Raw genomic sequence first — 25706 nt, 5'->3', positions numbered from 1 at the left:
TCAATCAAACTCAAATAGCCAACCCAGGCTTCAAAAACTCGGAGCAAGTACCGTACAACGGTTCTTACCAATCAAGAGTCCAGATTCCAACTGCCAAGCTCCACAATCGCCCAAACGGCTCTCACGGCAGGACCGACAGAAGAGGTCTCAGTCGATGACCGGCGCCACCCAGACGGTCAGCTCGGAAGGGAAGGAAGAAAAACCTCGGGATGCCAGGGCTAAAACGCCGCTGGCAGTGATCACGTCCCCGGCCAAACTCCTCACCTTCGTCGTGACCAGTCCTTCGAGCATCCGAGTCGCCGATGAGCCCCACGTGACGGGCGCCAATTGATGTGTACAGGCCCCAGCTAGGCCCGCAAGGCACAAGGGTTCGCTCTCCTGTAACGGAATCTATAAGGAAGTTGGCACGGAAACTGCAAAGTACAAAAACAAGGTTTATTAACCCTTAAGGGTGGTCCTACAATCCATACAATACCCTTCAGCATTGCATAGAGTAGCACAAAGAACTTGCGTACACAGTCCCCTTTTATACACACCAGAGGGGCTCATAAGTGGGTGGATACAACATGAGGCCGAAGAACATTACCATTTATGGTCATTCTCGATACTGAATCAATACATAGGCGGAGCCAACACACTTCTTGAGTCCGCGAAACACATGGTCAAGCAAGGCTAATTATAACAGATGTGGTCAAGTCTGGGCATGCGCCAAACAGACAAGAGAGAGCTATTTATAAACTGTTACTAGGCAGATTACAAGAGCAACTAACACAAAGGTCGGACTCTCCTCGTGGCGAACACGTGGCAGCATGACAATACAAAATGGAGTCCAAACTTCGGTCAACATAACGGAGAAAACATGATCTAAAGGGAAAGCATTAATGTCTTCAGTAAATGCTTAATCACATTGCTGTTCTAATTACAACATCACTGTGGGGAAACCCCGGTGAGTGAGGGGACTCAAGAAAGGACATTTTTCCTTTTGTGCCGGATTTTCTACCTCACACTGAGCGAAAATCTACCTCTACTGCTAGGTTCTCTATCCGAGATTTTGGATTTTTTGTATGTCTATAACTTGAACAGGAGGGTGGACCTAGCATATCCCTCTACCTCCCCCCTTTTTTTTTATCTTATGGTGTAGTCTGCACAGGACGGAAACTGAGATGCTCAGGCAGACTTTATTGATGTAATCTAAGTGTAAGAGAACAAAGATTGTGGTGGCCTCGACCCTGAGGGAGCAACCAAGTTATGTGAAGACGTGACCAGGGTTATCATGGAGAATGAGTGTGGTTTAGTAACCTTGTTTACATGCGGTATAAGACGGGTTAATGCGCATGATCACCTCAACATTTCTCACACTGCTGGTAGGGGTCAGGGTGCTCCTAGTTTCTGAGGGGTTGTGCTCAGACTAGTTTCCGCATTTGAGGATCTTGATTTTATCTATCTCTTTCTGTGCCTCATTTTATTGGAGCTCACATTTTGTCAATTTCCACAGACTCTCCACGAAACATGTCTTTAACCAAGCACTGTTGATACCATTCTAATATATAGCACTTTGAATCTAACCACGGGGTATTACACCCCACTAACCAGGGTCTGACTCTTATCAACTCTAGTGCTGATCTCCACTATATGCCTTTGTACTTTATTGGACTCCCTATGCTTTGATCTTGACACTACAGCCCTGGCCAATCCCCCCCTTCCGTTTTAATTACCCAGCATACATATTAATAATGTACCATTGAATGATATAACCATTTTTTAACATCATCCATTCTATAACCTCATAGATCACCTGACTAGTGTTTGTCTCCTCTACTCATCTGCTTCATCGTGATTCTATTGCTTGGTACCTTAGTATTCCTCTTAAAAACACTCAGGGCCTGATTCCCTATGGACTTTCGCACACGTGCGGAGGCCCTTAGTCGTAGGGGAGTCTCTGCACTCAGGGCGGAATCTCCAGAATGATATTTCTCATTGTGGCGAAACCCTCCCCGAGTGAGGAGACTCTCCCACGACTGTGGGGCCTCCGCCACGAGTGCGGAAGTCCTTAGTGAATCAGGTCCTTACGTTTCCCCTACAGGCCGGGGTAAGAGAGACAGATGAACCCCTGTTAGTGGGTCCCCTCTCAGTTGATTAGTTGCATGTAATTGGAGAGAAGATAAATCAGCTTGAATTCTTCTCACTCCCTCTTTTTGATTTAGGTTAAGTTTCAAATAAGCAATGGGTAAGGATTTACCTTACCATGATAGAATGATGTAAAATTGTGATCCATGAAAACGAACCATTCTCTGCCATACCCCTCATAAGTTGACAATGTAAAATCTGTAAAATGAAGGAGCATGGAACTTTGTTACATCTGTTTTTAAGATATCCCCTGACTCATGAGGTTTCTAGGGTATTTTCTGTGACACCTACTGGTGGACTCCAGGATAAACTATATTTGGTGAAAAAGGATATGCTTGTTTTAAAGTACGTTATAGGAAGTTTCTAGCTCATATAATACTGCAATGAAATTGTTGAGTCAGTATAATTTCCTATGTTAACACAGCGTAACATAAACATTTAAAACAAGGGCACAAGGTTTTTAAATGACTGTAATAGTATTAGGAAGCATTAGAACTGCTCAAATGTTTAGGTGACAAATACTTACTCAAAATAACACAATGCAACAATGTTCTCTCCCCGCCTACAGCACTGGTAAATACCCTGGATGAGTTACATATGAACTGGTTCATAAAAGTTTTTACTAGTTTGGGTTTGGTGATTACAAAAAGAGACGGGACACAATCGTGGAAAGCAAAGGTATCTCCGAGTAGGACTTATTGGAGAGCGGGTCAGTAGCATAGCTGTGTGTCCTGGGACCTCAGGCAAGGAAGGAAATGGCTGCTGTTGGAATGATAAAATACAAAAATAATCAGGGGCCAATGGGTCCGTCAGGACTCTGGGCCCCAATGCCAGTACACCTGCTCCACCAGTGATAACTAGGCCACTGAGCGGGGCTCGATTGTTTCAAAATTTTGGATACGGAGGTTTTGGAGCTGCAAGGATGTCTGCAAAAAACACAAACATATCTGGGGCAGATGGATGGAACAATACGACCTTAATAATGAGGCCACATCCCCCAAAGGGTGAAACCTGGGCCACTGTAATTAGGGGATTCTACGGCTGCTGCTTTTATTGCATAATTATGGATGGACTTATTTGCCACATAATCCATCATCTGCTGTATAATCTACAGATTAAAAAAAATAATAGTTTCTAGCTCAAACAGATCAGAAGTTACTAAAACGTGGTGACATGTGTTCGCACTCAGTGGAAAGCCCTTCGCAAAGGTTAACTGGTCATCGTTCAGTTGCTTATTTCTGTATTTATTTGCTAAAATTGGTACTATTGAGGTGAAGTCTTTGCCCAGACAGTTTTGCTATGTGAAAAAATTACAAAATAATTAAATAATACTATCAAAATATTAGCTGCATCATGCTGCATATGTTGCCTTTTTTTCTGTATAATTTAGTTGACTCTGTGTTGTGGTTTTACTTAATATTTTCTACACCTTTTTCTCTTACCCTGTGTCCTGCCTCTATTTCTTCTTACCTGTGTTACTGGGCTGCGTCTCTGCATTCCATGTGTCCTAGCTTAGCAACAGAATGCTCTAGCTTCTTGAAGGCTGCAACCTGGGCAGTTGGAGATTTACTGCTGCTTGGGCTGGTGGTACATTACATGTACTCTGAAATAAATACTCTTCAAATTCTCTACGTGCTCCATTGGACTTCTTTACACTGGCGACGAGTTGTACCTGTGAGGGGACAGGATTTGATGACCACCAGCCTCCCCTGCGAACCCACTGCAGCATTGTTTGACTTTAAATTGATGGAACAAGTCTCAGGCACTATTTTATTGTGAGCGACTATTTTTTTTTCAAGTTATCTCCATATTCCTAATATTTCTTACTTTGAAGACTGCCTAGGCTATCTTGGATTAACAAGATCTATATTTAATTGAATTGACTTGGACTCTTCACTGGTCGTGAGGATCAATTAAGACTACTTTCAAGTCTTTTGCTGGAAATGTATCTGGTTTGTGACGTTATTTTCTTGTGTTTTACTCACGGCCGCCTTGTTTTTCATCGTGAATCATAACTGACTTTGACAGTGGCATTGGCATTATTTGAATCGCACTTGCCCCCCGTCTCTCCTTATCTTCCATCAGTAGAATTTGAATCTTCGTGGGAGTCTGTGCATTGAAGACGTTCCTGTTCGGATTTTCCATCTACCGCATTGCATCTATGCGTGTGACGCAGATCACGCTGTATTGCATTTGCGTGCTGTGAGCCATCCGGACTGACGTGGACAACGTGCCGCCATCTTTAATTCTGCAATCTTGCCAACCACGTCCTTGCCAACCACGTCGGATTATCTGTTTACTGATTCCACGCACATGTGTAATTTTGCATTTTGAAATTCTTACGTTGTGCATCAGTGATGTGCACACTCTTTCTACCTTCAGTCATTTGTACCTGATAATAACAATTTTTCCTGGGCAGCGTGTCAGTGATATGCACACTTATGATTTAACAATAGATTAATTTCTGGAAACTACGTGTTATTGATACAGTCAGTGAAGAGTCTTAATTTTAGTGCTGATTTGCCGTTGTAACATGTTTCTAGGTACTTGGCCGATGCGCCCGGCTGCGCAGTCAATTTAAAAAAAAGGAGGAGTAATTTTCGGTCATTGACAATTATTCCACTTTTGTGCATAATTTTAATTTCTCAGTTGATTATAGCTTCAGAACAATCCTTTATGCAGTATATGAGTGATGTGTGCATTTTTCACTCCATTTTCTCACACATAATATCTACTTCAATAGATTCATTATGATTCCTAGTACTTTTACAAATAATTTTCATTGAATTATATGACATAGTTCAATTATTGTATATTTCCTTTGCAACCATTTTGTTTTACATCTGCTCACTTTTTTTTTAATGGTATTTTCTTCATAATGACCTTCTCCAGCATGTCTCAACCACCACAATTTCTCTCTGATGTTGGTGATCCCATCTTACCTTGGAAAAGGTGGAAGCCTCTATTTCATTCATATTTATTAGCTATTGGAGGGGAGAAAGTTTCAGTGGTAAGAAAACAAGCCACACTTATGCATAATTTAGGAGTTGAAGGAAGACATGTCTATGAAGGTTTAGATTAAATTGTCTTAGGGCGTGGTAAGGGTGATGCTGAAAATGTCTATGATATGTCTGTTATGATGCTTGAAAAACATTTTGGTTCAAAAATTAATGTTGTACTAGAACGCCACAAGTTCTTCTCTAGGATTCAGGGCAAGCAAGAAACAATTAGCAGCTATGTAGCTACCTTAAAAACATTAGCTCGTGCCTGTGAGTTTGAGCAACTTACAGATTCCCTTATTAGAGATCAAATCGTTAGATGCACGAATGACCCAAAAGTTCAACAAAACTTCTTGCTAAAAATCCTGACCTCAAGGATACACTATCTATTGTAGAAAGCATGGAGAACACTAACATGTGGGTACGTGAGATGAAAGTAGAGAAAACTTGTGATGTTGCTGTAGATGATAGAGCTATTCATGAAATTAAAAGAGATGAATTTAAGAAAGATGATTTCAAAGGGGCATCCAAAAGGAAGTCAATATGAGAGAGATAAGAAACCTCTTAATTCAGAACAATCTCTATCAAAATAAAGATCTCCTAATACTGAACATTCTGGGTTCAGAAACAACAGGAATAGTTTCAAATGTTTTAGATGTGGGAGTGAGAGCCATTTACCAAACAGTTCCAATTGTTTTGCAAGGTCTGTTGTCTGTGATAAGTGTGGAAAAAGGGGCCATTATGCACGTGCGTGTCGTAGTGGTAGGAACCAAACCGTACTACATGCCGAACAAGAGAAAAAGTTTATTTGCCGTATAAGAGAGGATGGTGTTGTCGATGGTGATACACTTGATATGCCTGAGTGTGAAGTGTTCATTGGTGGTGAACGATTTTCTGTTTTGGCTGACTCAGGGTCACCCTACACTATGGTGGGTGATGCTAATTGGAATGCTGTTTTTGGTCTTGAGAAAGTTGAGCTTTTCCCTCCGGACATCAACCCAGTAGGCTATGGTGGGGTCAAAATTGATGTTTTAGGATTTGTAATAAAAAAAATCAGTTCAAGGACAGAGAGACCCTTGGGAAAGTGTATGCAGCGAAAAGAGGAGATGATCTTCTTGGGTGGAGGCACCAGAGGGACATGGGGATTAAATTAGATCCCAATTCACCAGAAAAAGTGTTACTTGTATCCCCTAGTTTGCTATCTGATGATGTATGCTCACAATTTCCCAAGGTATTTAGTGATCAGCTGGGTTTACTGAAAAACTTTGAACACAAAATTGTTTTGAAGCATAGTGCTCAATTAATTGTCAGCAAAGTTAGGAAAGTTCCACACTTGTTGATGGAACCTTTGGATCAAGAACTCAAGAGACTATTATCTGCAGGTGTCATTGAAGAGATCGAATGCTCTGAGTGGTTGGCTCCCATAGTTTTGGCACCCAAAGATGGTGGTAAAGGGATTTGCATGTGTGTAGACTTGCGTGGTCTTAACAGGCATATTTGGGTTGACAGGCAACCTTTACCAAATATTTCTCAAACTCTTGCTCTAATTAAAGACGCTAGGTGCTTCAGTGTGATAGATTTGTCATCTGCCTACCATCAGGTTCTTCTACATCCGGATTCCAAGCATCTGACATCATTCATAACACCTCTAGGGGCTTTCAGATTCATTTGAATGCCCTTTGGTCTAGCATCCGCTGCAGCTTGCTTCCAGAGGGTCATGAATAAGGTTTTAGAAGGTTTACCCAAAGTTCTAATTTTTCAGGATGACATCCTGGTTTATGGGAAGGACCAACAGGATCATGACAATGTGTTGTGGAAGTTTTTACAACGGCTATAAGATGCTGGTCTTGTTATCAAAAAAGAAAAGTGCAAATTTCGTGTTCATCTGTGAAATATTTAGGACATACAATTTCTGCTGAAGGAATCAGTCCTAAACTTGACATAGCGAAAAGTATTGTGAAGGCCCCTGTACCTGTTAACAAAGACCAAGTTCGATCATTTTTAGGATTAGCAGAATTCTGCTCAAAATTCATTCCTAATTTTGCTTGTGTTTCTTCTCCTCTTAGGTTGCTACTCAAAAAGGGTGTTCAATTTGCATGATCTAATGAATGTTCTTCTGCTTTCAACTCTATTAAAAATGTAATCAGTCACATGCCCACGTTGGGGCATTTTGATGCTTGCAAGAAAACAATCTTGTCCACTGATGCTAGTATGCTTGGGTTGGGAGCAGTTTTATCACAAGTTGTGGATGGTGAGTCCAGGATTGTTGCATTCGCCTCTCGCTCACTCAGGGGTGCTGAGGAACGCTACTCGGTGATTGAGCAAGAGGCGTTGGTGGTTTTCTGGGCTATTCATCACTTCAAGTTTTACCTTTGGGGTTTGCCTGTAGTTGTTAGGACTGATCATCGTCCTTTATGTCAAATTTTCACATGCAGAGATGTTGAAAATATTTCCCCTAGAATCAAACGTTGGATGGAAGGGTTGTCAGAATTTAATTTTGTTGTAGAGTACGTTCCTGGATCAATGAATGTCATTGCGGATTGTCTTTCAAGGTTACCTTTGGATCAATCTGGTGTGGAGGTGGAAAATTCTCTGGTAGGATGGGTACACGAGTCTGCTGTTGACTCAGATGAATGGTCTATAGCCTCTCATAGTGACAGTGATTTGGAAATGGTCAAGAAATTCAGTTGAAGGGTGGCCAGCAGATAAAGATGTTCCTGAACATCTGAAATGTTTTATTAATGTTAAGAATAACTTATGTGTTTTCGATGAGAAATTGCTGAGGGGTAATCGAGTGATACCTCCTCGTGATCTTAGGTGCAAGCTCATTAATCTGGCCCAGGAGGGACATCTAGGAAGGAATTTGACAAAGGTCAGAGTTTGTGAGTGGTACTGGTGGCCAACGATGGATAGACAGATTGAGGATGTTGTCAAAGATTGTTGGGAATGTGCTAACAGTGATAAGAGTAAGAAATGTTGTACTGCGCCGCTTTCACCAGTTGAAATTCCCTCTGAACCTTGGTCCAAGTTAGGTTTGGATATTGCTGGACCTTTTGAATCTTTTGCTTATGATTAAGGCTCCCTGTTTTCCGTTTTTACTGATTTTTACAGATAAATACAGACAGAAAACATTTATTTTCTTGTCTGTATTTATTTTTAAATGTGTATAAAAACGGAAATTGGGTTGCTTTTTGAGTAATTCTATATACTGTCTGACATGATGGGAAGGCCAATGGATGTGTGGATTGATAGATAAGGAGGTTAATAAAAAGGGATTTTAGTAAAGAGGCTTTCACAGCAGTAGACATGCACAAGGAAGATACTACATTTGCATATTTTCATATATGTGCACTGATTTAGCTTCTGTGGGTGTTCACAACACTGAAACCTGGCAGACATTCAAGCATAAGTGCATATTTATCGGTTAAATAAATGTGGAAATATACTAATTTGAGCTTACTCTTTCCCCAAAACCCAAAATAAATATGGATAAATACAGATAAAATCAGCCAAAATTAAATATGGATAAATACAGACGGAAATGGCAAACAAATAAATACCATAAAACCGGGAGCCCTACTTATGATGAACGTTATGTGTTGTTGCTAGTAGATTACACCTCCAAATGGGTTGTAACAAAATGTGTCCCTATTGTGAACACTAGAACTGTTATTGAGTTTCTCTGTGAAGAGTTCTCAAGGGAAGGAATACCTAAACACCACATTACTGATAATGGTTTTCAGTTTGTCTCACATGAGATGAACAGATTTCTTAAAGAATTATCCATCACTCATTTTAAGACAGCCTTATATTCACCACAGGCCAATGGCTTAGCTGAAAGTATGAACAAGTTGGTCAAGTCTTGTGGTCAAAGGGCTACACAAAGCAGGTCTTCACTCAAAAAAATGCTAAGGGAAACATGGTGGGCTCACCGTAATACTCCCAATTGTTTGACATCGGTTTCTTCTTTTCAATTTTGAGAGATAGGAAACCACATGACAAGTTGAGTCCTGCTTGGCTAAATTTGGATGTCAATGACGTGCGAATGGATGAACAAGTTGTTTTGAAACGGAGACTTCACCAAGATAAATACAAAAACAGGTTTGATTTGAGGAATTATTCCTTGCGCAAACACTGGAGTGTTGGAGATGAAGTATTGATCAAGAAACCTGGTCTCTTAAGAAAAGGTTGCTCACGGTTTATGGGACCCTTCATTATTAAGGAAGTCAGGAAGAATGTTGTTGTTTTGGATTCTGGTGAAGTGTGGAGTATGTCTCGGTTAGTCAAATGGGAACCTGGTTCTAATACCCATGGGTGTGAACTAGGTTGTGTTCCTTCCAGTGAGTCTAGATATTCTGGACCTTGTGACAACTCTGGGACTGCAAGTTGTAGTAATGTTCCTGTCGTGCCTGATTGGGGCAATCAGCGGAGTTTGAGGTTCAGACCATCCTGGCACAAGGATTATAAAATGTTTTAGAACAGTTACGTTGCTGTATTGTATCTCTGTGTTTCTAACATTTTAATGCAACTTTATTGTATTTTGGGGAGGGAGATGTGTTGTGGTTTTACTTATATTTTCTACATCTTTTTCTCTTACCCTGTGTCCTGCCTCTATTTCTTCTTACCTGTGTTGCTGGGCTGCGTCCCTGCATTCCATGTGTCCTAGCTTGGCAACAGAATTCTCTAGCTTCTTGAAGGCTGCATCCTGGGCAGTTGGAGATTTACTGCTGCTTGGGCTGAGGGTACATTACATGTACTCTGAAATAAATACTCTTCAAATTCTCTACGTGCTCCATTGGACTTCTTTACACTCTGCCACATAAATTAATCCTCTGCTACTACATAATTCCAGTGGTCATGGGTAAAAACCAATGTCTTGACATATCAAATATTGTTAAATCTTCTTTGATGTTATTAATTAACATGTATTTTATAAAGACTAAAATATGCTGTAAGGTTTTGCTGGGTTGTATCCGTAGTACAAAATGCTAAAAAAGTTACATTGTAAATTTTTTTTTAAAACACTGCTCATACTCTTTAAAACTTGTGCATGTATGTGTAAGTGCATAGGTGATTGCTTGCATGCATATGTGCAGGTGTGGGTGACTCCAGGAACTCAGTTGTTCATAACTTATAGTAGGTGGTTTGTTTGACCCCAGGCTGTCGTGAACTGTGGACCCTGCAGTAAAAGTTGCCGAGTGTTCTCGTAGCATATCAACTTTCAGGTGTCAGTCTATGTGGGATAACAGGAGCTATCTTCACAGCGGGCGCACCATTTTGAGAAATGCTAATTACTGCATTTGCACAATGATAACAAGTGATTAGGCCCTGATTGCTGGGCCTGCGTTTGTCTGTGTTGCTTGGGAACCTACGGCGAACCATGTTAAAAAGAGCACAGATTAGACTAGGTCTTACTTGGAGGTGCCAGGTGCACCACATAACCATCACCCACATAGACGGCCCAGTGTTGGTAGCCAATTCGGAAAATCTCAATAAGGTCTCCAGGCTTGGGGTCTTCCTGAAAAGCAAGCAAAAGATGTGGTTAATATCTTCAAAATAAAACATGTAGCGTTCCCGTGAAATAGATTTTTTTAGGTCGAGCATTCGAGACCTCATGTATATACTTATTATATACTTATATGTGTATGTACATTGTGGGCTCTGGAGATCAGTGTAGTACTTGTCTGCTTCAGCTTAGGGACTTTCTTTTCTGTTCAACTGCCTCCATTTAACTGTCTTGATAGAAATCGACCAGCAGAGGTCAGTAAAATACCAGAATTGCTTTCTGCTGAGGGACTTTCTTTTTTTTTAAATTGGCAACTGCCTCTATTTAACTTTCTTGATAGAAAACAACCAGAAGAGGTCAGTAAAATACCAGAGTCACTTTAGCATTCTCTAGATTACAGTCCATAGATATTGTCTTCCACGAGCACCCGTAGACAGTAAATATTTGTTTCAAATCTTGTATTTTCAGCGATATGGCTAACAAAGGCCCTGGATTTCATATTAAATACAGAGCTTTGAACTATACCATTTCCCGCTGAAAGGCAATATTTCTCTCCATGTGTTCCCATACCTGGCTTGTCACGCAGTTTGGTGCTTACTTTCCCTCCATGTTAAAGAACAGTAGATGTTTCAGCATCCAGACTAATGTGCTGCATAGCTAAATACATATAAGGTCCCAAAGGCGAGACCGATTGCATTGCAAATGCTTGTTTAAATATTCTTAACTGTCAGACTGATATTTATTTTAAAAAGGCAGCGATTTTCACATATGTAAATCATTAGGAAATGATCTTTGCTAATACGTTTTTCTGCCGATAGAAGAATTTGCATGAAAAATAGCAAAGAAAGTTTCATCACATTTGCTCAGTCATTTGAAGCTTCCTCCAGAGTTATCAAGAGGTGCAAAGTTATTTTGGGTCTTAAAATATGATTTTTCTATTTTAACTAGTATGTGGAGTTTTGGGATGACATAAAAAGAAATAGTAAAAAACACTATTGCGCAGAATGACCCCACGTCTGGCATTCAACCAGAATCCAAGTTGGTTCTGTGTGCTTTTTCAAATTTAGAGTATTTAGAGTAAATTTGTACATTCTTCCCTGTATTTTAACTCTTGTTTTAATATATTTTTGCCATCTATCGCCCCCGCCCCATGAAATTTGAATTGGTTTGTCATTAACCTGTAAAGAAGCTGCTTACATTCCTGGTCCAGTGTTCAAGGAAATGATATCTTCACACTCAAGGATATACAATGGGCCTCCAAGTCCTTGTTGTGGCTCAGGAGACTTTAAATACATAGCAAACTTGCTCCATCAAAGATAACTTTTACAGCATTGGATGAGTGACATATTTTGGTAAATGATGACACATCCTCTGCTCCTTTTCCAAAAGAGCATAAGTCTTCTGAACTTATAAACATTACACGGTCATCCGAAATAGCTGGACAAACAAACTGATACAAACGGGAACCACCAGGGTAGGATTGGGATTAAAATTTAGCCCGGGAACGCTAAGAAAAGTGACACACATTTGCATATTGCCTTTTGCAAAACACTGCTAAGGGGGGGGGGGAGGGGGGGGGCTAAAAAAAGAAATGCACTGATTAGTTTACACTGGTGAAATACACCTGAAAACAAGTGAGGCCCCTTCTGCTCAGGCCCCCTGCCCCCGCTCAGTATTTGGCCAGCCCAGCAAGAGAAAGAGAGTGACACCTCTGCCCTTTGATAAAAGGGAGGTAATGGACGCCCATCTGCCTCCAGAAAGGCCACTCAGGCACCCACTGGACCGCTGGCTGTATTAGAACAATGCAGAAACCACCCAAATCGGCCCCCAGACTGCTCAAAAAAGCAGCCCACAGCTGGAACTGGACACCGGCCCCTTGGGCATGTCCTGAGTGCCCGTGTTACCAATCCGACCCTGGGAACCACATAGGCCCTCCAAACTTTACATACAAATCCTTGTTGCTCACAGTCATACTGTTGTGGTAACGTTCCTGAAACTCTCTCACTACCAAGGTCAGGGGCAGCTCTTTATGGCTTGGTGGTATCCAAATGTGTGCTACACCTACAGTGGGGCAGTAGCACAATAACGTATTAGTCAGCTTGGGGAAATGCGAGCACGTGTGCAATCCATCCCACCTGGCACACAGCCATGTTTCGAGAAGGATGTTGGCCAACATTTAGGGCAGGCCCGATCTGATTATTTTGTTGGCTTTCAATTTAAAGTGCAGACAAAACCCTAAACATTTCCTCTAGAGTCTGTGATGAATCACAAAGCATTGCCCACTTACTACCTGCACAAGAATGAGCAGGTCCGGGATCCAGTGACTCCTCTCTAACCTCCAGGTCTGTAGCCTGGGTTGCTTGTGTTCTAGTTCAGGGAGGACCTGGTTTGGCAAATCAAGACGAACTGTTCCTTTGCGAGCAGGGTCATGACTGATTTGAGTATCAGAGTATCAGTGGATTGATTCTGATGTGGCTGGTGGGCAAGAAAACGATAGATTGGAATGCTAGCCGAAGCAATTGCCAGAGATTAGACTTATTGCAGAATTCATCTCATCACCTTTTGAGTGTTTAATGTTGGAATTGTTTTTCACATATAAAATATTTGTGTTAGCACGACATTAACGAGTAGACACGCCTACGCTATTTGTAGAAATAACTTATGTTTAAATCCTGTTTATATTAATTGCAGTTAATGTAGGCCTGAATTTTAAAATGACTATCATTGGTGGCCATCTTAGCTTTGCTACTCACAAACATTTTATTTCTAGCCGAGCAGGAGTTATAATTATTTAACACAATGTTCTTTTTCTGTCTTTCCTGGGTAAAGAAATGTTTTCTTCTCTTTGTGATAATCATGGAATGTTTTAATCAATAGCTCATTCAAGAAGAAGTGTGCAGTCTAATCCATGCATCTTAATCTATTACAGACAGTGTAGTTTGAAGGACGCAGAGAAATCCTTGATAACTTAACAAGTATGTGATTGTATCATTGTGCTGTAACCTAATTGGACAGTCATATGCAAACTACACATAAGGGGGTGAAATGTTAGTGCGTGTTCCTTTTTTATATATGCTGGAGATGAATTGAGTAGGTCAGAGGCACAATTATTAAGGAGCAGAGCAAAACAGGAGTATTTAGAGCACTCTCGCATGAGAGAGGACTGACTTCCTTTGTCCTTTCCTTTGAGGCGACCCCATGGTGGTTAATCCTCTGATTATATGACTTTTATTTCATTTGAGCTGTATATTAATTGTAGCATATGTATTTTAATTATTAACAGATGCTAACCTGATTTTTGCCTTCTGTAAACTATTAACTTTCAATAAATGTTCATGGTTTGAACCTATATTATTCTCTGTCCTTTTTGTGGAGACTAATGTGCTTTGCAAAATATTGAATGTATTGATTTGTTGACCAGGTTCAGGTGTGGAACTCCATCCATCCGATATCAATTTATGGTCCTGAAATTAGCACATAAAAAAGCGCTAACAGATGTACTGCCGTAAGTGCCAAGGGTATGCCCAGATATGGGTCCCTTGGGCACTGTGCCACTAGAAGCACGCTACACTAGATTGACGAGCCCCCATCAGGGCGAAACCGGTGTTGGGTTGCTTGTGTTCTGGTTGAGGGAGGAGAAAGTCAGGAAGATCGGGCTGGATTGTTCCCTTTAGCTGAGGGTCAAGACGGATTTGCATATGGCTGGGCCCAAACTGAGGGAGCATGATGAGCAAAAGCACAATGGGTTTGAAAGCACCCACCAAGTGATTGCTAGTGGTTATATTTATTGCAACCATTCCTTCCATCACCTTTTGTGTGTTTTATGTACTGCCCGAAGTGGCAAGGGTATGTACTGGCACTGAAGCCAAGCTACACCCAACTGTTGAGCCCCAATTAGGGTACAGCCAGTCTTGGGTTGCTTGTGTTCCGGTTCATGGAAGGCCTGGCCTGGCAGTTTGGGCTGGACTGATTTGTATATGGCTGTGTCCAAACTGAGATGGCATGGTGGGCTAAAGTACGATGCGTTGGAATACTACTGTGAGCGATTGCCAGTGGTTACACTTATTGCAAGTATTCCTCCCATCACCTATTTGTGTATTTTCATTCAGCCCTTTTTGAGTTATTGACAAAGGGAAAATGCAAACTAAGGATGACCAGCTTATGTATATACCTGTTAATGTTTGCATACATTGCCAGTTTTTTTAAACCCTGAGCTTCCTCAATGCCCACTTGCTACAAAGGGGTAAAGTTTGGAGAAATATCGTAAGTGATTGCCTGCAATCTTTCAGATGGATTGTAGGCAATCACAATGTGGCACTCACTAGAATACATAATCGAGAAACCCGCTGCTACATTAGGCGTAAGTGGGCGGGGTGTGGTCCCCATCCCCGAGGCAGGATAGGAAGTGATACAGGGCTTTCAACCCCACACACTGTGGCATGGCCAGGTCAAGAAAGGGTTTAAAAAGAAAGGACTTATGTATTATCATACCTTTTATATGTTTTAGTAATGTTGCATAGAAAACACAAACATTGCCGTATGCCAACATAATCCTGTTTTGTGTTGCACTAAAGCCAGCTTGCTAAAAATCCAGGCTGCACCAAGGTGAGATTGCTAGACATGCAGAACTGCAGTATTAAATGTGATAAATTTCTATATTTTTGAGGTGATCTTAATAACAGGCCGTAGAAGAGATTTTTTCATTCTCTGTGGTTCATCTGATACAGAACCACAGAAGATACAACAAGCAGCAGCTTCCGTTTGCTTCCTGAAACTCAAGTGGAGGCACTGGTAAAATCATCCTGTGTAATGAGTATGAGGCCTGAGCATGGAGACCTTTCTCACTATCGAGACCACCATGTTTTAAATAAATCCGTGTTTGATCTGGGGCAATGCAGATGGACAGGTTCCTTGAAGCTTGCTACAGTCAATTCTCTACCTTTCGGCTTAATTCCAGAAGATATACCGTGGACTGTTCATTACTCGGCATATAACTTTACAGATAAATTGCTGCGATCAGCTATTGGTAGTTTGGTGGAATGTTAGACCACCATTTCTTAACCTGGGGTCGACAATGCATACTCAGCCGTTTCAACACTGTTAAAAAAATTAATTAAATAAAATGCTCCATAAATGTGAAGGAATTTAAAATTGGTGGCTAAAAAATTAGTTGATATTCTTAGCTTGATCGTTGAAGCAGCACATGTGGAGTAAACAAAATCTAGTGTGGACAACCGATGACCTAAATTTAAGCAATGGAATGCACTGACAAAAAGACAGCATGCAACGGGAGCAAAAAAGACAAAGTGATATGCTAGAGTGTAGCTTCATCTGTTAGAAGTAAAACCAAACGCTGAAAAGCTCCAAACTTCCCATTGAAATTACAATTTTTGTTTGTGAATGAAATAAAATAGTTATTATTTAGTCTATTTGTTTGATGTAGACTTGTTTCTGGAGTTTGTTTAATGTTTAGAGGTGCACATCATAGAAGTAGCTTAGGCTTTGGTCCCCAAATTTCAGTAGTGATGCAATAGGGGTCAATAAAAGCCAAAAGGTTAAGAACCACTGTTTTAGACTGCTTAGGTAAGGATATTTGATGAAATAAGGAGTATATACCATTTTCAATTTAAGATAATTATTATTTGAGGAGTAATTAATAATTGCAATGATTTTGAAGTTCAGGTAGAGCTCTACAGAAATCACCTGTAGGCGAGAGATCTGACAGGTTTGTCTGACTCCTAACACTACTATCCAAATCAGTATTACACTTTAGGAGGCATCGGAAACATCTACCAGATTTCCTTTCCTATGTAAAGCCCATACTTTGCAATTGGGGCTTTGGAATCTCCTGGCAGGAATGCAACAGTATGGCTAGATCGACAGGGTACGAGGGATCCCCACTCCAGCACCTGTGAATGCTGAACCTTGTGCCATAAAGAATAGAAGGTGGGCTTCTTCTTGCCCATACAACCCTTTGTCTGATCCTATAAAGCTAGGCCAAGACCAGTCTTAGTGTTCATACAATCTGTGGCCAGGTTTATTCTGAGTCAATACACACTGCACCTCAATGTAATCTTCTGTACCAAAACTGAGGGTATATAGAGAATGCATGCTGCCCAAGGGTCACAGCACCCCGTCCAACGCCACGTGCCATTGCAACAGCGTCAGCAATGTCAACAAAAATCTGCACTACATAGGTAATTCAGATACTGCACACAGCTCTGCACTCCCTCGATAAGTGCGAATGAGGGCAGAGAATCAAGGTCGTAGCGAGTTTCTTTGCCCATGGACTGCAAGAGCCAGTCCTCAACAAGGTGGAGAGTAGATTAGCCTATTCTATATGCAAGGAGGCTGAATAGTATAGAGATATAAATGGGACGGGATTTGGGAAAGTCAACAATTATGTAACTGGGAATAAATGGTGAGGGCCATCTAATGCTGCTGTGGGTCTGTTGTGGAAACAGTAGGCCTCGGCTATTCTACTCAAGGAAACGAAGATCATCATTCAATCCTCCTGGTTAACTGGTACCTCACAGATCAGAACAACTCCACAACACAGCATGAGAACCTTGCAATTATGCTGTGCTTCTGATAGTCGTGTAGCACTGAATTGTTTTAATTGACAGTCCAGTGACCTAGAAGTAGTTCCATTGGCAACTGGACACGCCTAGCGCTTCCATAGATAGCCCATTCACACTACAGTGCTTTCTCTCATAACACAGTCATGTTGTAGAGCTTCCAGTGATAGTCCAGTGACTCTGACTCCAGTGGTGTAGCAAGGGTGTGATTGGCCGTAGTGCAGGCAAGGACAATGGTCCCACTCACCACCCAGTGACTACTAAAACACATCCAAAAGTATATTGCAGAGTGGGTCAGTAATCATTCATGTGACAACCTCAAGTTTGCACCACAAGCAGAATTACATGGCGAGTGCAAAGTGTGTTCAACAAAAGAGTTTTCTTCTGTGATTCAGGGGACCAGTTAGACAGTGAAACTGGTCCCAAAGTCAAAATGAATACATGATAATTGAACTGATGATGGGCTAACAGTCAAAGATTGTTCTCAGTGGGAACCACAGCATAAAAGACTTGTATCAATAAACTGGTAAACTGCATCACTAAGAGTACATTTGGCCATTGATGGCTCCTACAGAATGAGGTGCAACTTTATCCACCAGAGCAAAAGTTAACATTTGGACTGATATTTAGGGTTAGGTGATACTGCAATTTTAAACATAGATAAGTCAAGCACTATACTGCTAAAATTTGGCTTGGATTATTCCAGGACCATGGGGGTCAGCTGCGTCAAATAAGACATGACATACACCAGAGGGCTGGAATAGAAAACCTTTGTATCCTTCTTTGTTTGTGTCAGAGTCGGCAGGGTATACCCAGACGTGGGTCCTTTGCTCACTTTGCCACTGGATTCAAGCTAGCCTGGCTGATGAGGGGTGTTACCCCGAAACCGGTCCCAGGATGCTTGTTTCTGGTGCAGGGAAGACCTGGCTTGGCAGTTTGATCTGGACTGTTCCCATGAGGCACAGGGCCAAGACTGAATTGCATATGGCTGGGTCTGAACTGGGGTGGTGAAGTGAGCTAAAGAACGATGATGGATTCAAACCAGATCTGTGACTAGGGGCGAGTGTCTGAATAGTTTCAGAGCTCTGTCTATCATCTCCATGTGTTTGCTTTGTTCACCCTACATTAGCAGGGTATGCCCATACGTGGGTTCCTTGCTCTCTTTGCCACTGGATTCAAGCTAGCCTGGCTGATGAGCAGTGTTACCCCTAAACTGGTCCCAGGATGCTTGTTTCCGGTTCAGGAAAGACCTAGCTTGACAGTTCGATCTGGACTGTTCCCATGAGGCACAAGGTCAAGACTGATTTGCATATGGCTGGGTCTGAACTGGGGTGGCAAAGTGAGCTAAAGAATGATGATGGATTCAACCCAGATCTGTGACTAGGGGTGAGGGTCTGAAAAGTTTTAGCGCACCGTCTATCATCGCCTTGTGTTTGCTTTGTTCACCCTAAGTTGGCAGGGTATGCCCAGACGTGGGTCCCTTGCTCACTTTGCCACTGGATTCAAGCTAGCCTGGCTGATGAGGAGTGTTACCCCGAAACCGGTGCCAGGCCGTTTGTTTCCGGTCCAGGTAAGACCAGGCTTGGCAGTTTGATCTGGACTATTCCCATGAGGCTCAAGGTTAAGACTGATTTGCCTATGGCTGGGTCTGAACTGGGGTGGAAAGTGAGCTAAAGAACGATGATGGATTCAACCCAGATCTATGACTGGGGGTGAGTATCTGAAAAGTTTCAGCGCTCTGTCTATCATCTCCTTGTGTTTGCTTTGCTTTCTATTACAGGCATTATTGAGTGAAAGAACAAGGAACATAACCCCTTCTTCTCTCTGGAAGCTATTGTGATATGCACAGCTTCCCTCAGTGCGACACGATGATTGATTTGCAAATACACCATCATGAGACCAAATCAAGACAATACCAGAGCTCTCTGTGTCACTTATACTTTTCAGACACAGCTATCTTTTAAGTTCATGAGCACCACTGACAGCTTCATACGCCGCTTAGATCAGTGGTCCTTAACCTGTGGTCTGGGAAAACCTAGGGTTCCGCAACGCCTAGTCAGGGGGTCCACGACAGCTTTGAAAATATTAACATTAACAGATCATTAAAGGGCACATAAATTTAGGAGCAAAACATAAAAGTTAAATTTTTAAAACGTTTTGTAAATGTAAAGAAATTTGAAATTGGAGACTAAAATTGTAACTTGGTATCCTCCGATTGATTAGAGGGAGCATTGCAAGTGCATGAAACAGATGATGGATAGCTTCAATTGAATTTCGAAAAGCTCCAACCTTCCCATTAAAGTTTAAATTTTCCCCCGGTCAACTTTGTGTCCTCTTTGTGCCGGACAAAAAAAAAAAAGGTTGCTTTGACTGCAATTGTGTGCGCAATGCGAATGGTCCTGTTTGCCAGGGTTTATTTCCCAGAGAAGGATAACCCACTCCATGCGCTAGCTCGCAGAGCAAGGAGCTTTGGCTTCATCAGGCATGGGCTAAGCCGGGCAAACACCAAAGGTTATTTCGACAAAGTTGGGGTGCACTTAGCACAGGTGGGCTTGAATCTGTTTCTACTGGACATGAATGAAGCCCGGGAAATTGCAGGTTGCAGGTGAGAAATTAGCTGTGTTGGTGGGGGGGCTTTCTAGGCGACAGTGACCGCCTCCAGAGCTTTGGCGGAGTTACAGGGCGATCTGGAAGCATATCGGTACAGAAAGGTACCTCTGCAAGAGTACAATAGGGGTGCCAGAGCCAAATCCCAGGAGCCTCAGGGAAGAGTCCTGAAACAATTACGTCGACGCCCCATTAGCCCTTCGGGCGGTTGTTGGCCTGAACAACCGGGGGCTTGCCTTGCTACGCTGCGCCCTGAAAGGGGTGTGAGTAATAAGGGACTAATGTGTCAAGTGATCCAGTAAGGGGATCACCCCCATAAGGGTAGCGCTGATTGGATTCTCCACAGTGCTTGGCTCATCAGGCGGGCAGGTACAGCTGCCTGCCCTTGGATCACCCGTAAGATAACCCACCATATTGCATACTTTTGTATGGAATAAACCTGCAGCAATATTTTTCCCAAACAAAAGTTGTTTTGTGTATTTATTTATGCATGCATACTCTGTTGTGGTGTGGGTTGGGTGTGTTGCCAATAATGGGACTAACGGCTGTGTCAACAGTCAGAGGCGACCTCTCTTTAGCTCATCTCTGACTGCTGACACAGCAGTTTCTGCTGAAAGCTTCATGACAGTGTTCGGCAACACGCGCTGCCAGTCACAATTTGCTTGTGTTGCTTCAGACGTGAGCACCGTTCCGGGATGTGTGTGTCCTTGTTGTAACTGGTGCTCATGTAAAGCACTCCAATACCTTCGGGTCAAGTTTCCGCTAAATAAAACTGCAGCAAAAAAAAAAAAATGACGCATAAAACTTCAGTCATGAGCAGTCTTTGAATTGTAATTATTATTTACTTCGAACCATGTTCCGCACTTCGTCCGTGCACAAGTCCACTGTGCCCCTCATGGTCTGGTGGAGAGGTGGGGTACCACCAGGCCAAGCCAATAACAGAATGGAGACTGGATATGAAAAGTGTCTGCTGTGCGTACTTAATCCACGATTTACACACTCCTTCGAATAATGGCCAGCTCTTCAAAGAAATCTGTGCACACATTTAATCAAAAGGTGCCCGCACTTTGTCCTTTTGCCCCTTTGGGGTAGATTTACATCTTGGAGACTGTTTTGAGCTCAGTGCCCTGCAAGCTTTGCCATCCATGCCCTTATAACTTTGAATGTGAACCAGGCTTAACTCAAAGTTCTGATCATGGTCCTAGTTCAGCCCCTTGTGCAACCGTGAGGTTTTTTTGTGTGCAAGAAAATAACGTTTCAACACAGATTCATGACCTTGCTGTTTCAGCAGACATCTGAAGATGTGGCATGGACTCTCATTCACACAGATGCCAGGGACAATGGAATTGATATTAGACACACTGTGACTGTGATCGCATTGCAGGCTTGGCATCTTGACTTCCCTCAATCTCTCCACAGCCTTTCTTTTGCTGCCAGGAGGCAGAAAGTGCCTTGTGCAGAGAATAAACGGGACTCATGGAGGAATATTTTGAACTGCAGTGCCGATATCAGGGCACAAGTCCTAAAGAAAGAAGGAAGTGACGTCATGAAAGGTGGCTTGCACCATCAGACTCATTGCCTCCCCTCGCTCACCCCTTAGATGCGATTGCATCAGAGAAGCCAGCGCGTGAGCAGCGTTCTGATTGAGCTCCGATCTTGCCCCGGAGAGGCCAAAGAGTGAATGTGTGGCTCCATTTGCTCCAGTTATCGAGCTCCCGGTAAAATAAGTGGGGGGACGCCGTCCACCCGCGTGGTACCCCGACTCGAGCCCTGGCCGATATGGCCTGCTGTTCAGTTATAGTGTCCATTTTGTAATAGAGTGGCCTACTGTCGGAGTCTGGTGTCCACACTTTTAATTAGTGGGTTCGGTGATGTCTGTCACTGTGCTGTTTGGAGAGATTGATATCAAACTAATGTGGTACTATATACAAAGCAGAAAGGAGTTGGATTTCTAAGTTGTGATAAGAGGTGTTTACACAGCCAAGTTACAAGGCCTGGCAATTTTGCACTGACCCTTCAGAGACAGTGATGAATGTCATAATTTGTCCATATTACTTCAAGCAGCTCAGCTGCAGTGTTCAAAACAAGTGTAAAATCATGTAGGATGTGAGGGGATTGTGCAAGTTAGTGGGAGCGTTTTTTACTTTTAGAGACACGTCAAGCGTGAAAGAAAGTTTTACATTAGAGAAACCGGATTGGATAAGGTAATCACTGCATATGTGATTGTGTAACTGGGAGAAAAATGAAACTGTATCCTTGTTGGCACAGGGAGTGTTATCTGGCTTGTGCATTTATAGGACTACGAGGTGCCAGCCTGTGACCGAAAGCACAGTGATAGTGAAAGCCATAATTTTAAAACCGCATTAAACACAGTATATGACAGGCTGACACAGAATGTCAAATAGATTTAGGGCCATATGTAGGTAAAATACATTTACCGATTCTTAAATACCGAATTTTACCGATTCGGTATTTATGAATCGGAAAATGTAATGTAGGTAAAAAAATACCGAATCGGTAAGTGTTGGTATTTTAGAATCGGTATTTACCGATTCGGTAATGGCAACTGGCTTCCCATCCATTCCTATGGGCCTGGAGGCCCATAGGAATGAATGGGAAGCCAGTTGCCATTACCGAATCGGTAAATACCGATTCGGTAATGGGGGAGGCATCATCATGGGTGGCAGGGTGTCACATTGACACCCTGTTGCACCCCTGATTCGTCCATGTGTGCACATGTGGCGGACATACATGCCCTAAGGGCATGTATGTCTGCCACATTGCACACTTCACAGTGCACAAAAATGCTTTTTCACACCTATTCGTCATTTACCACCAACTTTTAGTTGGTGGTAAATAACGAATCCCCACACCCACGACACACTCCCCCTACATCTCATTTCAGGATTCGGTATTTACCGAATCGGTAAAATTACTGATTCGGTAATTTTACCGATTCTGTAAATTACCGAATCCTGAAATGATCCCCCTACATAGCAAAAGCCTAAATACCGGTCGGTAACGGTATATTTACCGAAAATCGGCCGTTACCGACCGGTATTAGGCTTCCTACATATGGCCCTTACTCTTTTATGTCAAGTAGGTTAGGGACAATACATTTTAGGGGGTTTTCCAACGATATCAATATTCTTTTATAGCTTTTTATTGCTCAAAAGTATGCAATTTTTTATTTCATCTCTTTGATAGGGTGGCATTGCTTTGTTTTACCTGCGAAAAAGTGTCACACATTTGGCAGTTTAATTTCACTTATAAGTACACTGAAATCATAAAAATGTCACATATTAGCATTCTGAAAGCTTGGTGGCTATATTTGACCAAAGTTTCCTGTTTATAGAAAATCATATATAGTTTCCCATTGTTTTGAGAGGGCTCAGAACTTAGGTGACGACAACGTGTCATAAATCAAAGCATACTTTCTTCAAATATGTGTGTCCTCATGTAACGTAAGTGGTGCTATGTAAAGTGCTCTGATACCTGATTGGATTCGGGTCAAGTTCACGCTATATACAACTCTGCAAAAAAATATATATATATGTGCAAAACAAGTATAATATAATGTCCAACTGTTTTTAGGACCTTGTTTTACACCTTCGTGCTAGTGCAATTTGTATGTATTTGCACTACCGCGTGTTTACAGCAGAACACCTCTGGGGTTTGCGCTGGACTTCCCAGTATTATTTTTTTACCTTATTGCATTAGCAACCGATTATGCCTGAGACTGAATGGCGGTATAATCTCCTAGCTGCACTTACTAAGCTATAAAAGTTTATTTCTAGGGTAAGGCGTGGTCATGAATGAACAGATAAATGAGATTATCTTCTGAGCGGCTGTAGTGCCTGCCTGCCCTCTGTTACTGAGAACTGCAGTCACGCAGTCTGTTAACGGTTAGCGCCCTTTTATTACTGGTGCTTTGCAGCAGTTTTAAGCTCTTCTTAGAGTTTCTCGTTGCTCAAACAGGTGAAATTTCTGATATTTATATGTTTCCATCATCTTCATTGCTTGATTTTGCTCGCAAAAAAGTGTCACTCATAGTTGTTGAAATGTCACTGATATTTACTCTGTAACTATGAAAATGTCACACATAGCAATCTGAAATTTTGGCAGCTATGACATCCTCTGCCACTGCCTCCTGTCCACCTCTGCCCAAGACATACCAACCTTAGCATTGCCCATCACTGGGTCAGATGGTTGCTGGCAATTTAATTTTTTTGCATTTATTTATTGAATGCATTTTTATAGTATATACCTAGCCACAGGGACAACAGAGCGCTGTTCATTTGCAACAGGGAGCAATCACCAAGGTATGTAGTGTTAAAAACACACACAGTCAGCACCTAGGCAACCTGTTGCAGACAGAGGCGTCATATTTTCTATTATCGAAGTGAGGCATGTTTCACACACCACACCCAGCTCATGCCTCCTAGGATTAACGAGAAAAAGAAACACTTTTGAGGCATACAAAATAGAAAACAATGATACAAACAAAACTGCTTCAAGATTCTGGTGAAGCACCAGGCCCGAGCCAATGGGCCCATCACCTTGTAGTGAGCAATATCGGGGCACCCCGAACTCTAAAAGGGTGAAAAATCAGGTAGTTTCAGGGCACGAGTCGGGGGTACACGTGGGTGCACGGTGTCCACCCACTTTTTTCACAGGGTGTACGCCTTCCACCCTGCCAAGAATTTGGGCCCCTCTGAATAATGTGCTGAACTCGTCCTGATGTAATTTAAAAACACCGGGACACTTTAAGCAGCGCCTGCACGTCCTGCTGGGCCCATAACAAAGGCCAAATTTGTGGGATCACCAGGCCTCCTTTTGTTGGGAGTCTCCTGGCTGGGAGCAGTCAGGAGCCTCACACCTGATGCAAATGAAGCAGAGGGGAAACAAAGGCTCACACCTTGTTAGCACTTCACACATACTTAAAAGAGGCAGCTTTTGACTTTGGTCAGTCCCTATTCAGGAGATATGCATGCACTGTAAGAACATCAGATATGTTGGTCTTTCCCAGTATTTACACAAAGCAAATTGCATTTATATAGAGGAGGCATTGAAATAATGTAAGTACCACTTTTTTTTTCTTTTATAGCCCTACTCATTCCAATGCAGGGTATCAGAGCACTTTACATCAACACGTGCATATTGCATGTACAATAAATTATATAAGTTTGTACATGAATGTATAGGATGTGTTACATAAAACTGAGGGCAAGATGTAGAAGTCACATATCATCTTCAATAGCTCACTGTGCTATTATCCTCACAATGCGCTCAAACTTACACATGATACACCTGCTAAACATATATGTGAGGGCTTTAGATCTGATGTCACTTCTTGTGATGTCACTTTCTATAAAGTTGTGGCTTGTGATGCCACGCTCTATGATGTCAATTCCTGTGATGCCATGTGTGATGTCGTGCGCAGTGATGTCATGCGCTGTGATGTCGCGCGCCATGATGTCACTTGCATACTGTCAAACTAGGTCAGTCTCCCACTTCTTTTTTTGGACTTGTGCCTTTACAAGGACTCACGAATGAAGACCGGCATAGTTAACTCGAATCCGGTGCCCAAGATAAATTCCTCCTTTTCTCCCAAACTTTCACTCGACACTTTCAGTTGCCTCCTGGTGAAGTAAACAGATCGGCTGCAGCCCCCCCCCCCTCCCCGACCAATGTCTTAGTTTTGATGTGCCCGCTATCTGTAGAAGTCAGCGGCTGCTTCTACAGATAGCGGCCACATCAAAACTGGTAGTGAGGGCCCAAGGAAGCTCCCCCTGGTCTCAGGCAAGTGAAGATTCATCTTCCGCTCTCATGATGGTGTAATGACGGTTTCTGTCTGACCTGCCCAGACAAATATGTCCTCAAATCCAA

At 42.3% G+C, this 25706-nt stretch overlaps 1 protein-coding gene across 5 annotated transcripts in view; it reads right to left on the bottom strand.

Annotated features, from left to right (window-relative positions):
• LOC146798587 (phospholipase A and acyltransferase 3-like) overlaps positions 1-25706 on the bottom strand; it is a 162752-nt gene that overhangs the window by 43501 nt on the left and 93545 nt on the right. For all 5 annotated transcript variants that reach the window (XM_085625893.1, XM_085625896.1, XM_085625894.1 and 2 more), the window contains one exon: positions 10542-10644. In XM_085625893.1, coding sequence (XP_085482019.1) covers positions 10542-10644 — 103 coding nt within the window. The remainder of the gene's footprint in view (positions 1-10541; positions 10645-25706) is intronic.

Source organism: Triturus cristatus, chromosome 9, assembly GCF_964204655.1.
Source record: "Triturus cristatus chromosome 9, aTriCri1.1, whole genome shotgun sequence".
Classification (NCBI taxonomy): domain Eukaryota; kingdom Metazoa; phylum Chordata; class Amphibia; order Caudata; family Salamandridae; genus Triturus; species Triturus cristatus.
The sequence above is the reverse complement of the archived record's forward strand: the minus strand, read 5'-3'. Positions and strand labels throughout refer to the sequence as shown.